The 15,688-nt window shown below is 48.5% G+C and overlaps 1 protein-coding gene across 1 annotated transcript in view; it reads left to right on the top strand.

The window, feature by feature from the left end:
* Window positions 1-15,688, top strand: part of urb1 (URB1 ribosome biogenesis homolog) — a 96,832-nt gene that overhangs the window by 73,466 nt on the left and 7,678 nt on the right. Inside the window, exon 35 of the mRNA XM_055894968.1 lies at window positions 12,628-12,855. Coding sequence (XP_055750943.1) covers window positions 12,628-12,855 — 228 coding nt within the window. The remainder of the gene's footprint in view (window positions 1-12,627; window positions 12,856-15,688) is intronic.

The raw sequence follows: 15,688 nt of genomic DNA, 5'->3' as shown, positions 1-15,688 counted from the left end.
AGAATAAAACCCCTCTCCTCTCCTCCAGACATGTAGACCAGGGTCTGCTGTAGAATAAAACCCCTCTCCTCTCCTCCAGACATGTAGACCAGGGTCTGCTGTAGAATAAAACCCCTCTCCTCCAGACATATAGACCAGGGTCTGCTGTAGAATAAAACCCCTCTCCTCTCCTCCAGACATGTAGACCAGGGTCTGCTGTAGAATAAAACCCCTCTCCTCCAGTCATATAGACCAGGGTCTGCTGTAGAATAAAACCCCTCTCCTCCAGACATATAGACCAGGGTCTGCTGTAGAATAAAACCCCTCTCCTCTCCTCCAGACATGTAGACCAGGGTCTGCTGTAGAATAAAACCCCTCTCCTCCAGTCATGTAGACCAGGGTCTGCTGTAGAATAAAACCCCTCTCCTCCAGACATGTAGACCAGGGTCTGCTGTAGAATAAAACCCCTCTCCTCCAGTCATATAGACCAGGGTCTGCTGTAGAATAAAACCCCTCTCCTCTCCTCCAGTCATGTAGACCAGGGTCTGCTGTAGAATAAAACCCCTCTCCTCTCCTCCAGTCATGTAGACCAGGGTCTGCTGTAGAATAAAACCCCTCTCCTCTAGACATGTAGACCAGGGTCTGCTGTAGAATAAAACCCCTCTCCTCCAGACATGTAGACCAGGGTCTGCTGTAGAATAAAACCCCTCTCCTCCAGACATGTAGACCAGGGTCTGCTGTAGAATAAAACCCCTCTCCTCTCCTCCAGACATGTAGACCAGGGTCTGCTGTAGAATAAAACCCCTCTCCTCCAGACATGTAGACCAGGGTCTGCTGTAGAATAAAACCCCTCTCCTCTCCTCCAGACATGTAGACCAGGGTCTGCTGTAGAATAAAACCCCTCTCCTCTCCTCCAGACATGTAGACCAGGGTCTGCTGTAGAATAAAACCCCTCTCCTCCAGACATGTAGACCAGGGTCTGCTGTAGAATAAAACCCCTCTCCTCTCCTCCAGACATGTAGACCAGGGTCTGCTGTAGAATAAAACCCCTCTCCTCTCCTCCAGTCATGTAGACCAGGGTCTGCTGTAGAATAAAACCCCTCTCCTCTCCTCCAGTCATATAGACCAGGGTCTGCTGTAGAATAAAACCCCTCTCCTCCAGTCATGTAGACCAGGGTCTGCTGTAGAATAAAACCCCTCTCCTCTCCTCCAGACATGTAGACCAGGGTCTGCTGTAGAATAAAACCCCTCTCCTCTCCTCCAGTCATATAGACCAGGGTCTGCTGTAGAATAAAACCCCTCTCCTCCAGTCATGTAGACCAGGGTCTGCTGTAGAATAAAACCCCTCTCCTCTCCTCCAGACATGTAGACCAGGGTCTGCTGTAGAATAAAACCCCTCTCCTCTCCTCCAGACATGTAGACCAGGGTCTGCTGTAGAATAAAACCCCTCTCCTCCAGACATATAGACCAGGGTCTGCTGTAGAATAAAACCCCTCTCCTCTCCTCCAGACATGTAGACCAGGGTCTGCTGTAGAATAAAACCCCTCTCCTCCAGTCATATAGACCAGGGTCTGCTGTAGAATAAAACCCCTCTCCTCTCCTCCAGACATATAGACCAGGGTCTGCTGTAGAATAAAACCCCTCTCCTCCAGTCATATAGACCAGGGTCTGCTGTAGAATAAAACCCCTCTCCTCTCCTCCAGTCATGTAGACCAGGGTCTGCTGTAGAATAAAACCCCTCTCCTCTCCTCCAGTCATGTAGACCAGGGTCTGCTGTAGAATAAAACCCCTCTCCTCTCCTCCAGTCATATAGACCAAGGTCTGCTGTAGAATAAAACCCCTCTCCTCTCCTCCAGACATGTAGACCAGGGTCTGCTGTAGAATAAAACCCCTCTCCTCTCCTCCAGACATGTAGACCAGGGTCTGCTGTAGAATAAAACCCCTCTCCTCCAGTCATATAGACCAGGGTCTGCTGTAGAATAAAACCCCTCTCCTCTCCTCCAGACATGTAGACCAGGGTCTGCTGTAGAATAAAACCCCTCTCCTCTCCTCCAGACATGTAGACCAGGGTCTGCTGTAGAATAAAACCCCTCTCCTCTCCTCCAGACATGTAGACCAGGGTCTGCTGTAGAATAAAACCCCTCTCCTCCAGACATGTAGACCAGGGTCTGCTGTAGAATAAAACCCCTCTCCTCTCCTCCAGACATGTAGACCAGGGTCTGCTGTAGAATAAAACCCCTCTCCTCTCCTCCAGACATGTAGACCAGGGTCTGCTGTAGAATAAAACCCCTCTCCTCTCCTCCAGACATGAAGACCAGGGTCTGCTGTAGAATAAAACCCCTCTCCTCTCCTCCACTCATATAGACCAGGGTCTGCTGTAGAATAAAACCCCTCTCCTCTCCTCCAGACATGTAGACCAGGGTCTGCTGTAGAATAAAACCCCTCTCCTCTCCTCCAGACATGTAGACCAGGGTCTGCTGTAGAATAAAACCCCTCTCCTCTCCTCCAGACATGTAGACCAGGGTCTGCTGTAGAATAAAACCCCTCTCCTCTCCTCCAGACATGTAGACCAGGGTCTGCTGTAGAATAAAACCCCTCTCCTCTCCTCCAGACATGTAGACCAGGGTCTGCTGTAGAATAAAACCCCTCTCCTCCAGACATGTAGACCAGGGTCTGCTGTAGAATAAAACCCCTCTCCTCCAGTCATATAGACCAGGGTCTGCTGTAGAATAAAACCCCTCTCCTCCAGACATGTAGACCAGGGTCTGCTGTAGAATAAAACCCCTCTCCTCCAGACATGTAGACCAGGGTCTGCTGTAGAATAAAACCCCTCTCCTCCAGACATTTAGACCAGGGTCTGCTGTAGAATAAAACCCCTCTCCTCCAGACATGTAGACCAGGGTCTGCTGTAGAATAAAACCCCTCTCCTCCAGACATGTAGACCAGGGTCTGCTGTAGAATAAAACCCCTCTCCTCTCCTCCAGTCATATAGACCAGGGTCTGCTGTAGAATAAAACCCCTCTCCTCTCCTCCAGTCATATAGACCAGGGTCTGCTGTAGAATAAAACCCCTCTCCTCTCCTCCAGACATGTAGACCAGGGTCTGCTGTAGAATAAAACCCCTCTCCTCTCCTCCAGTCATATAGACCAGGGTCTGCTGTAGAATAAAACCCCTCTCCTCTCCTCCAGTCATGTAGACCAGGGTCTGCTGTAGAATAAAACCCCTCTCCTCCAGTCATGTAGACCAGGGTCTGCTGTAGAATAAAACCCCTCTCCTCCAGTCATGTAGACCAGGGTCTGCTGTAGAATAAAACCCCTCTCCTCTCCTCCAGTCATATAGACCAGGGTCTGCTGTAGAATAAAACCCCTCTCCTCTCCTCCAGACATGTAGACCAGGGTCTGCTGTAGAATAAAACCCCTCTCCTCTCCTCCAGACATGTAGACCAGGGTCTGCTGTAGAATAAAACCCCTCTCCTCTCCTCCAGTCATGTAGACCAGGGTCTGCTGTAGAATAAAACCCCTCTCCTCCAGTCATGTAGACCAGGGTCTGCTGTAGAATAAAACCCCTCTCCTCTCCTCCAGTCATATAGACCAGGGTCTGCTGTAGAATAAAACCCCTCTCCTCTCCTCCAGTCATGTAGACCAGGGTCTGCTGTAGAATAAAACCCCTCTCCTCTCCTCCAGTCATATAGACCAGGGTCTGCTGTTGAATAAAACCCCTCTCCTCTCCTCCAGACATGTAGACCAGGGTCTGCTGTAGAATAAAACCCCTCTCCTCTCCTCCAGACATGTAGACCAGGGTCTGCTGTAGAATAAAACCCCTCTCCTCTCCTCCAGACATGTAGACCAGGGTCTGCTGTAGAATAAAACCCCTCTCCTCTCCTCCAGACATGTAGACCAGGGTCTGCTGTAGAATAAAACCCCTCTCCTCCAGTCATGTAGACCAGGGTCTGCTGTAGAATGAAACCCCTCTCCTCCAGTCATATAGACCAGGGTCTGCTGTAGAATAAAACCCCTCTCCTCCAGTCATATAGACCAGGGTCTGCTGTAGAATAAAACTCCTCTCCTCCAGACATGTAGACCAGGGTCTGCTGTAGAATAAAACCCCTCTCCTCCAGTCATATAGACCAGGGTCTGCTGTAGAATAAAACCCCTCTCCTCTCCTCCAGACATATAGACCAGGGTCTGCTGTAGAATAAAACCCCTCTCCTCCAGTCATATAGACCAGGGTCTGCTGTAGAATAAAACCCCTCTCCTCCAGTCATATAGACCAGGGTCTGCTGTAGAATAAAACCCCTCTCCTCTCCTCCAGTCATGTAGACCAGGGTCTGCTGTAGAATAAAACCCCTCTCCTCTCCTCCAGACATGTAGACCAGGGTCTGCTGTAGAATAAAACCCCTCTCCTCTCCTCCAGACATGTAGACCAGGGTCTGCTGTAGAATAAAACCCCTCTCCTCTCCTCCAGTCATATAGACCAGGGTCTGCTGTAGAATAAAACCCCTCTCCTCCAGACATGTAGACCAGGGTCTGCTGTAGAATAAAACCCCTCTCCTCTCCTCCAGACATGTAGACCAGGGTCTGCTGTAGAATAAAACCCCTCTCCTCTCCTCCAGACATGTAGACCAGGGTCTGCTGTAGAATAAAACCCCTCTCCTCTCCTCCAGACATGTAGACCAGGGTCTGCTGTAGAATAAAACCCCTCTCCTCTCCTCCAGACATGTAGACCAGGGTCTGCTGTAGAATAAAACCCCTCTCCTCCAGACATGTAGACCAGGGTCTGCTGTAGAATAAAACCCCTCTCCTCTCCTCCAGTCATATAGACCAGGGTCTGCTGTAGAATAAAACCCCTCTCCTCTCCTCCAGACATGTAGACCAGGGTCTGCTGTAGAATAAAACCCCTCTCCTCCAGTCATGTAGACCAGGGTCTGCTGTAGAATAAAACCCCTCTCCTCTCCTCCAGACATGTAGACCAGGGTCTGCTGTAGAATAAAACCCCTCTCCTCCAGACATGTAGACCAGGGTCTGCTGTAGAATAAAACCCCTCTCCTCCAGTCATATAGACCAGGGTCTGCTGTAGAATAAAACCCCTCTCCTCCAGACATGTAGACCAGGGTCTGCTGTAGAATAAAACCCCTCTCCTCTCCTCCAGACATGTAGACCAGGGTCTGCTGTAGAATAAAACCCCTCTCCTCCAGACATGTAGACCAGGGTCTGCTGTAGAATAAAACCCCTCTCCTCTCCTCCAGTCATATAGACCAGGGTCTGCTGTAGAATAAAACCCCTCTCCTCTCCTCCAGTCATGTAGACCAGGGTCTGCTGTAGAATAAAACCCCTCTCCTCTCCTCCACTCATATAGACCAGGGTCTGCTGTAGAATAAAACCCCTCTCCTCTCCTCCAGACATGTAGACCAGGGTCTGCTGTAGAATAAAACCCCTCTCCTCTCCTCCAGACATGTAGACCAGGGTCTGCTGTAGAATAAAACCCCTCTCCTCTCCTCCAGACATGTAGACCAGGGTCTGCTGTAGAATAAAACCCCTCTCCTCTCCTCCAGACATGTAGACCAGGGTCTGCTGTAGAATAAAACCCCTCTCCTCTCCTCCAGACATGTAGACCAGGGTCTGCTGTAGAATAAAACCCCTCTCCTCTCCTCCAGACATGTAGACCAGGGTCTGCTGTAGAATAAAACCCCTCTCCTCTCCTCCAGACATGTAGACCAGGGTCTGCTGTAGAATAAAACCCCTCTCCTCCAGTCATGTAGACCAGGGTCTGCTGTAGAATAAAACCCCTCTCCTCCAGTCATATAGACCAGGGTCTGCTGTAGAATAAAACCCCTCTCCTCCAGTCATATAGACCAGGGTCTGCTGTAGAATAAAACTCCTCTCCTCCAGACATGTAGACCAGGGTCTGCTGTAGAATAAAACCCCTCTCCTCCAGTCATATAGACCAGGGTCTGCTGTAGAATAAAACCCCTCTCCTCTCCTCCAGACATATAGACCAGGGTCTGCTGTAGAATAAAACCCCTCTCCTCCAGTCATATAGACCAGGGTCTGCTGTAGAATAAAACCCCTCTCCTCCAGTCATATAGACCAGGGTCTGCTGTAGAATAAAACCCCTCTCCTCTCCTCCAGTCATGAAGACCAGGGTCTGCTGTAGAATAAAACCCCTCTCCTCTCCTCCAGTCATGTAGACCAGGGTCTGCTGTAGAATAAAACCCCTCTCCTCTCCTCCAGACATGTAGACCAGGGTCTGCTGTAGAATAAAACCCCTCTCCTCTCCTCCAGTCATATAGACCAGGGTCTGCTGTAGAATAAAACCCCTCTCCTCTCCTCCAGTCATGTAGACCAGGGTCTGCTGTAGAATAAAACCCCTCTCCTCTCCTCCAGTCATGTAGACCAGGGTCTGCTGTAGAATAAAACCCCTCTCCTCTCCTCCAGACATGTAGACCAGGGTCTGCTGTAGAATAAAACCCCTCTCCTCTCCTCCAGTCATATAGACCAGGGTCTGCTGTAGAATAAAACCCCTCTCCTCTCCTCCAGTCATGTAGACCAGGGTCTGCTGTAGAATAAAACCCCTCTCCTCTCCTCCACTCATATAGACCAGGGTCTGCTGTAGAATAAAACCCCTCTCCTCTCCTCCAGACATGTAGACCAGGGTCTGCTGTAGAATAAAACCCCTCTCCTCTCCTCCAGACATGTAGACCAGGGTCTGCTGTAGAATAAAACCCCTCTCCTCTCCTCCAGACATGTAGACCAGGGTCTGCTGTAGAATAAAACCCCTCTCCTCTCCTCCAGACATGTAGACCAGGGTCTGCTGTAGAATAAAACCCCTCTCCTCTCCTCCAGACATGTAGACCAGGGTCTGCTGTAGAATAAAACCCCTCTCCTCTCCTCCAGACATGTAGACCAGGGTCTGCTGTAGAATAAAACCCCTCTCCTCCAGACATGTAGACCAGGGTCTGCTGTAGAATAAAACCCCTCTCCTCTCCTCCAGTCATATAGACCAGGGTCTGCTGTAGAATAAAACCCCTCTCCTCTCCTCCAGTCATGTAGACCAGGGTCTGCTGTAGAATAAAACCCCTCTCCTCTCCTCCACTCATATAGACCAGGGTCTGCTGTAGAATAAAACCCCTCTCCTCTCCTCCAGACATGTAGACCAGGGTCTGCTGTAGAATAAAACCCCTCTCCTCTCCTCCAGACATGTAGACCAGGGTCTGCTGTAGAATAAAACCCCTCTCCTCTCCTCCAGACATGTAGACCAGGGTCTGCTGTAGAATAAAACCCCTCTCCTCTCCTCCAGACATGTAGACCAGGGTCTGCTGTAGAATAAAACCCCTCTCCTCTCCTCCAGACATGTAGACCAGGGTCTGCTGTAGAATAAAACCCCTCTCCTCTCCTCCAGACATGTAGACCAGGGTCTGCTGTAGAATAAAACCCCTCTCCTCCAGTCATGTAGACCAGGGTCTGCTGTAGAATAAAACCCCTCTCCTCTCCTCCAGACATGTAGACCAGGGTCTGCTGTAGAATAAAACCCCTCTCCAGACATGTAGACCAGGGTCTGCTGTAGAATAAAACCCCTCTCCTCCAGTCATATAGACCAGGGTCTGCTGTAGAATAAAACCCCTCTCCTCCAGACATGTAGACCAGGGTCTGCTGTAGAATAAAACCCCTCTCCTCCAGACATGTAGACCAGGGTCTGCTGTAGAATAAAACCCCTCTCCTCCAGACATGTAGACCAGGGTCTGCTGTAGAATAAAACCCCTTTCCTCTCCTCCAGACATGTAGACCAGGGTCTGCTGTAGAATAAAACCCCTCTCCTCCAGACATGTAGACCAGGGTCTGCTGTAGAATAAAACCCCTCTCCTCTCCTCCAGTCATATAGACCAGGGTCTGCTGTAGAATAAAACCCCTCTCCTCTCCTCCAGTCATATAGACCAGGGTCTGCTGTAGAATAAAACCCCTCTCCTCTCCTCCAGACATGTAGACCAGGGTCTGCTGTAGAATAAAACCCCTCTCCTCTCCTCCAGTCATATAGACCAGGGTCTGCTGTAGAATAAAACCCCTCTCCTCTCCTCCAGTCATGTAGACCAGGGTCTGCTGTAGAATAAAACCCCTCTCCTCCAGTCATGTAGACCAGGGTCTGCTGTAGAATAAAACCCCTCTCCTCCAGTCATGTAGACCAGGGTCTGCTGTAGAATAAAACCCCTCTCCTCCAGTCATATAGACCAGGGTCTGCTGTAGAATAAAACCCCTCTCCTCTCCTCCAGTCATGTAGACCAGGGTCTGCTGTAGAATAAAACCCCTCTCCTCCAGTCATATAGACCAGGGTCTGCTGTAGAATAAAACCCCTCTCCTCCAGTCATATAGACCAGGGTCTGCTGTAGAATAAAACCCCTCTCCTCCAGTCATATAGACCAGGGTCTGCTGTAGAATAAAACCCCTCTCCTCTCCTCCAGACATGTAGACCAGGGTCTGCTGTAGAATAAAACCCCTCTCCTCTCCTCCAGTCATGTAGACCAGGGTCTGCTGTAGAATAAAACCCCTCTCCTCCAGTCATGTAGACCAGGGTCTGCTGTAGAATGAAACCCCTCTCCTCCAGTCATGTAGACCAGGGTCTGCTGTAGAATAAAACCCCTCTCCTCTCCTCCAGTCATGTAGACCAGGGTCTGCTGTAGAATAAAACCCCTCTCCTCCAGTCATATAGACCAGGGTCTGCTGTAGAATAAAACCCCTCTCCTCTCCTCCAGACATGTAGACCAGGGTCTGCTGTAGAATAAAACCCCTCTCCTCTCCTCCAGACATGTAGACCAGGGTCTGCTGTAGAATAAAACCCCTCTCCTCCAGTCATATAGACCAGGGTCTGCTGTAGAATAAAACCCCTCTCCTCTCCTCCAGTCATATAGACCAGGGTCTGCTGTAGAATAAAACCCCTCTCCTCTCCTCCAGTCATGTAGACCAGGGTCTGCTGTAGAATAAAACCCCTCTCCTCTCCTCCAGTCATATAGACCAGGGTCTGCTGTAGAATAAAACCCCTCTCCTCTCCTCCAGACATGTAGACCAGGGTCTGCTGTAGAATAAAACCCCTCTCCTCTCCTCCAGACATGTAGACCAGGGTCTGCTGTAGAATAAAACCCCTCTCCTCTCCTCCAGACATGTAGACCAGGGTCTGCTGTAGAATAAAACCCCTCTCCTCTCCTCCAGACATGTAGACCAGGGTCTGCTGTAGAATAAAACCCCTCTCCTCCAGTCATGTAGACCAGGGTCTGCTGTAGAATAAAACCCCTCTCCTCCAGTCATATAGACCAGGGTCTGCTGTAGAATAAAACCCCTCTCCTCCAGTCATATAGACCAGGGTCTGCTGTAGAATAAAACTCCTCTCCTCCAGACATGTAGACCAGGGTCTGCTGTAGAATAAAACCCCTCTCCTCCAGTCATATAGACCAGGGTCTGCTGTAGAATAAAACCCCTCTCCTCTCCTCCAGACATATAGACCAGGGTCTGCTGTAGAATAAAACCCCTCTCCTCCAGTCATATAGACCAGGGTCTGCTGTAGAATAAAACCCCTCTCCTCCAGTCATATAGACCAGGGTCTGCTGTAGAATAAAACCCCTCTCCTCTCCTCCAGTCATGTAGACCAGGGTCTGCTGTAGAATAAAACCCCTCTCCTCTCCTCCAGTCATGTAGACCAGGGTCTGCTGTAGAATAAAACCCCTCTCCTCTCCTCCAGACATGTAGACCAGGGTCTGCTGTAGAATAAAACCCCTCTCCTCTCCTCCAGACATGTAGACCAGGGTCTGCTGTAGAATAAAACCCCTGTCCTCCAGACATGTAGATCAGGTTCTGCTGTAGAATAAAACCCCTCTCCTCCAGACATGTAGACCAGGGTCTGCTGTAGAATAAAACCCCTCTCCTCTCCTCCAGACATGTAGACCAGGGTCTGCTGTAGAATAAAACCCCTCTCCTCCAGACATGTAGACCAGGGTCTGCTGTAGAATAAAACCCCTCTCCTCTCCTCCAGTCATGTAGACCAGGGTCTGCTGTAGAATAAAACCCCTCTCCTCTCCTCCAGTCATATAGACCAGGGTCTGCTGTAGAATAAAACCCCTCTCCTCTCCTCCAGACATGTAGACCAGGGTCTGCTGTAGAATAAAACCCCTCTCCTCCAGTCATGTAGACCAGGGTCTGCTGTAGAATAAAACCCCTCTCCTCTCCTCCAGACATGTAGACCAGGGTCTGCTGTAGAATAAAACCCCTCTCCTCCAGACATGTAGACCAGGGTCTGCTGTAGAATAAAACCCCTCTCCTCTCCTCCAGTCATATAGACCAGGGTCTGCTGTAGAATAAAACCCCTCTCCTCTCCTCCAGTCATGTAGACCAGGGTCTGCTGTAGAATAAAACCCCTCTCCTCCAGTCATGTAGACCAGGGTCTGCTGTAGAATAAAACCCCTCTCCTCCAGTCATGTAGACCAGGGTCTGCTGTAGAATAAAACCCCTCTCCTCCAGTCATATAGACCAGGGTCTGCTGTAGAATAAAACCCCTCTCCTCTCCTCCAGTCATGTAGACCAGGGTCTGCTGTAGAATAAAACCCCTCTCCTCCAGTCATATAGACCAGGGTCTGCTGTAGAATAAAACCCCTCTCCTCCAGTCATATAGACCAGGGTCTGCTGTAGAATAAAACCCCTCTCCTCCAGTCATATAGACCAGGGTCTGCTGTAGAATAAAACCCCTCTCCTCTCCTCCAGACATGTAGACCAGGGTCTGCTGTAGAATAAAACCCCTCTCCTCTCCTCCAGTCATGTAGACCAGGGTCTGCTGTAGAATAAAACCCCTCTCCTCCAGTCATGTAGACCAGGGTCTGCTGTAGAATGAAACCCCTCTCCTCCAGTCATGTAGACCAGGGTCTGCTGTAGAATAAAACCCCTCTCCTCTCCTCCAGTCATGTAGACCAGGGTCTGCTGTAGAATAAAACCCCTCTCCTCCAGTCATATAGACCAGGGTCTGCTGTAGAATAAAACCCCTCTCCTCTCCTCCAGACATGTAGACCAGGGTCTGCTGTAGAATAAAACCCCTCTCCTCTCCTCCAGACATGTAGACCAGGGTCTGCTGTAGAATAAAACCCCTCTCCTCCAGTCATATAGACCAGGGTCTGCTGTAGAATAAAACCCCTCTCCTCTCCTCCAGTCATATAGACCAGGGTCTGCTGTAGAATAAAACCCCTCTCCTCTCCTCCAGTCATGTAGACCAGGGTCTGCTGTAGAATAAAACCCCTCTCCTCTCCTCCAGTCATATAGACCAGGGTCTGCTGTAGAATAAAACCCCTCTCCTCTCCTCCAGACATGTAGACCAGGGTCTGCTGTAGAATAAAACCCCTCTCCTCTCCTCCAGACATGTAGACCAGGGTCTGCTGTAGAATAAAACCCCTCTCCTCTCCTCCAGACATGTAGACCAGGGTCTGCTGTAGAATAAAACCCCTCTCCTCTCCTCCAGACATGTAGACCAGGGTCTGCTGTAGAATAAAACCCCTCTCCTCCAGTCATGTAGACCAGGGTCTGCTGTAGAATAAAACCCCTCTCCTCCAGTCATATAGACCAGGGTCTGCTGTAGAATAAAACCCCTCTCCTCCAGTCATATAGACCAGGGTCTGCTGTAGAATAAAACTCCTCTCCTCCAGACATGTAGACCAGGGTCTGCTGTAGAATAAAACCCCTCTCCTCCAGTCATATAGACCAGGGTCTGCTGTAGAATAAAACCCCTCTCCTCTCCTCCAGACATATAGACCAGGGTCTGCTGTAGAATAAAACCCCTCTCCTCCAGTCATATAGACCAGGGTCTGCTGTAGAATAAAACCCCTCTCCTCCAGTCATATAGACCAGGGTCTGCTGTAGAATAAAACCCCTCTCCTCTCCTCCAGTCATGTAGACCAGGGTCTGCTGTAGAATAAAACCCCTCTCCTCTCCTCCAGTCATGTAGACCAGGGTCTGCTGTAGAATAAAACCCCTCTCCTCTCCTCCAGACATGTAGACCAGGGTCTGCTGTAGAATAAAACCCCTCTCCTCTCCTCCAGACATGTAGACCAGGGTCTGCTGTAGAATAAAACCCCTGTCCTCCAGACATGTAGATCAGGTTCTGCTGTAGAATAAAACCCCTCTCCTCCAGACATGTAGACCAGGGTCTGCTGTAGAATAAAACCCCTCTCCTCTCCTCCAGACATGTAGACCAGGGTCTGCTGTAGAATAAAACCCCTCTCCTCCAGACATGTAGACCAGGGTCTGCTGTAGAATAAAACCCCTCTCCTCTCCTCCAGTCATATAGACCAGGGTCTGCTGTAGAATAAAACCCCTCTCCTCTCCTCCAGTCATGTAGACCAGGGTCTGCTGTAGAATAAAACCCCTCTCCTCTCCTCCAGTCATATAGACCAGGGTCTGCTGTAGAATAAAACCCCTCTCCTCCAGTCATATAGACCAGGGTCTGCTGTAGAATAAAACCCCTCTCCTCCAGTCATGTAGACCAGGGTCTGCTGTAGAATAAAACCCCTCTCCTCTCCTCCAGTCATATAGACCAGGGTCTGCTGTAGAATAAAACCCCTCTCCTCTCCTCCAGTCATGTAGACCAGGGTCTGCTGTAGAATAAAACCCCTCTCCTCTCCTCCAGTCATATAGACCAGGGTCTGCTGGATGCTGTGGTAGAGCTGCTCCATGTGATGTGGTTCACCAACCTGGGCCAGAAGGAGAGCCATGGTGAGGGAGCCTCCTCTTCCTCATCCTCTTCCTCCACGGCCAAGGAGGACAAACCGCAGGGATACAGCACTCCAAAGGTTCTCCCTCTACCCTTCATCAACCAGTTCCTGTGTGTGGCCATCACCATCATCAGACATCTGAGGTAGAGGACCTCTTAACTACATTACGATGGTCTGCTTAGTAAAGCTAAACGTTGTTAAAAGACACCGTTGAGAGTCGGGTGGAAAGTTTATCACCCGCCACCTGCCAAATGAGGGTAGATTTTGGTAAGGATGTCTGTTTCACCAGCCACGTTGGCGGGTGGTCACACAGCATTAGGGAACACCCCCCCCCCCCCTCGATCTCTGACAGACACTGAGTGCCTTTACCATGGTAATGGCCAGCCCCAGCCCCTTAAAGGGGCAGCAGAACATTTTTGTCTCACCTATTGACTAAACTATTTTTTGGGGTAAATTGTGTTTGAGCATCAACTTTTAGTTATTATAATTACAACACTCAAATAATCCCATTGTGCTCCTACATTATATCAATGGATGTACTCCTTGTAATACAATTATCTGCCAGAGCCCTGAACTAGTAATAATAATAATGAATAATAATGATGAATAATAATAATGCTGAATAATAATAATGATTAATAATGATGAATAATAATAATACTGATGAATAATAATAATTAATAATAATAATAGTAATGAATAATAATAATAATGAATAATAATGAATAATAATAATACTGATGAATAATAATAATAATTAATAATAGTAATGAATAATAATAATAATGAATAATAATAATAATACTGATTAATAGTAATGAATAATAATATTAATAATAATGAATAATAATAATAATGAATAATAAGTCGTATGACTCAGCATTTTGTGGCAGGGCAGGCTCTTTGTTGATTCTGAATGTTCGGTTGAATTACGGTTTTACTATTTACTGTTGTATCTAAATTATTTATTTGAACATACATTGGTTAAAAGACTGGGGTCACAAAAATGGAAATTGAATTGAGCGATATACCACATTTACTTCTTAATAGTAATACATTCCTTGTTTTAGAAACATTAGAAACATTACTAAGCACGCTCATCTGTTATTTGTGATTTTTTTTTGTAAAAATATTTTGTCTGTTAAAACATCTGAGAGGCTGGTAGATTTGAATTTTTTATGTATTTACTTGTCACGGTGGCTGGTGGACGAACAAGTTAATTTCCCACCCTGGTTGTGAGATAATGGTAACAAAGTCAATACCTCTATGGATGGTATAAATAGATCCAGGAGTTGTACCACTTGACCTGTCCAAGAAGAATTCTGGTCTCAAGTCACATGGCCAGAAAAACTCTGGTTATAACTTGATATACAGTGGCCTTCAGAAATGATTCACACCCCTTGACTTTTACCACATTTTATTGTGTTACAGCCTGAATTTAAAACGGATTAAATTGAGACTTTTGGTCACTGGCCTACACACAATACCCCATAATGTCAACGTGGAATTATGTTTTTAAAACATTTTTTTTTTACTAATGAATTAAAAATAAAAAGCTGAAATGTCTCGAGTCAATAAGTATTCAACCCCTTTTGTTATGGCCAAGCGTAAATACGTTCAGGAGTAAAAATTTGCTGAAAACAAGTCACAATAAGTTTCATGGACTCACTCTGTGTGTAGCAATAGTGTTTAACATGATTTTTTAATGACTACCTCATCTCTGTACCCCACACATACAATTATCTGTAAGGTCCCAGATCGTCGAGTAGTGAATTTCAAACACAGATTCAACCAGATTCAGCCTCCTGAAGGGAAGGAGGTGTTGTCGCGCCCTGTTGTCGCGCCCTGTTGTCGCGCCCTGTTGTCGCGCCCTGTTGTCGCGCCCTGTTGTCGCGCCCTGTTGTCGCGCCCTGTTGTCGCGCCCTGTTGTCGCGCCCTGTTGTCGCGCCCTGTTGTCGCGCCCTCTTCACGACTGTGTTTGTGTGTTTGGATCATGATCGCTCCTTAGTGATGTCGACACGGAGGAGCTCTTGACCCGCTCCAATACAGTCCTGTCGATGTGAATGGGGGTTTGCGCGGCCCTTCCGTTTCCTGCAGTCCATAATCAGCTCTTCTGTCTTGCTGACGTTAAGGGAGAGGTTGTTGTCCTGGCACCACACTGTCAGGTCTCAGCCTACAGGGAGGAGGTCAGTCTCGTTGTCGGGTGATCAGGCCTACCACTGTTGTGTCGTCAACAAACTTAATGATGGTGTTGGAGTCCTATGTGGCTACGCAGTCATGGGTGAACAAGGAGTACAGGAGGGGAGTAAGCATGCACCCCTGAGGGGCCCCTTTGTTGAGGGTCAGCATGGCGGACGTGTTGTTGCCTACCCTCACCACCTGGGGGCGGCCCGTCAGGAAGTTCAGGATCCAGTTGCAGAGGGAGGTGTCTAGTCCCATGGTCCATAGCTTAGTTTTGACTATGGTGTTGAATTCTGAGCTGTAGTCAATGAAAAGCATTCTCACGTAGGTGTTTCTCTTGTCCAGGTGGGCAGTGTGGAGGGCAATAGAGATTGCCTCATCTGTGATCTTTTGGGCGGTATGCGAATTGGAATGGGTCCAGGGTGTCTGGGATGATGGCTACAGATGTGAGTGCTACAGGGCGATAGTCATTTAGACTGTTTACCTTGCCGTTCTTGGGCTCAGGGACATTTTGGTCGTCTTGAAACATGTAGGTATTACAGAGTGGGTCAGGGAGAGGTTGAAAATGTCAGTGAAGACACTTGCCAGCTGGTCAGAGCATTCTCTGAGTGGGCGTCCTGGTAATCCGTTTGGCCTTGAGGCCTTGTGAATGTTAACCTGTTTTAAAGGTCTTACTCCATATCGGCTATGGAGAGCATCATCACACTGGAACAGCTGGTGTTCTCATGCATGGTTCGAGGCGAGCATAGAAGGCATTTAGCTCAACTGGTAGGTTTGTCTCACTTTCCCTTTATA

Source organism: Salvelinus fontinalis, chromosome 33, assembly GCF_029448725.1.
Source record: "Salvelinus fontinalis isolate EN_2023a chromosome 33, ASM2944872v1, whole genome shotgun sequence".
Taxonomy (NCBI): Eukaryota; Metazoa; Chordata; class Actinopteri; order Salmoniformes; family Salmonidae; genus Salvelinus; species Salvelinus fontinalis.
This window is presented reverse-complemented; position numbering and strand designations above follow the sequence as displayed.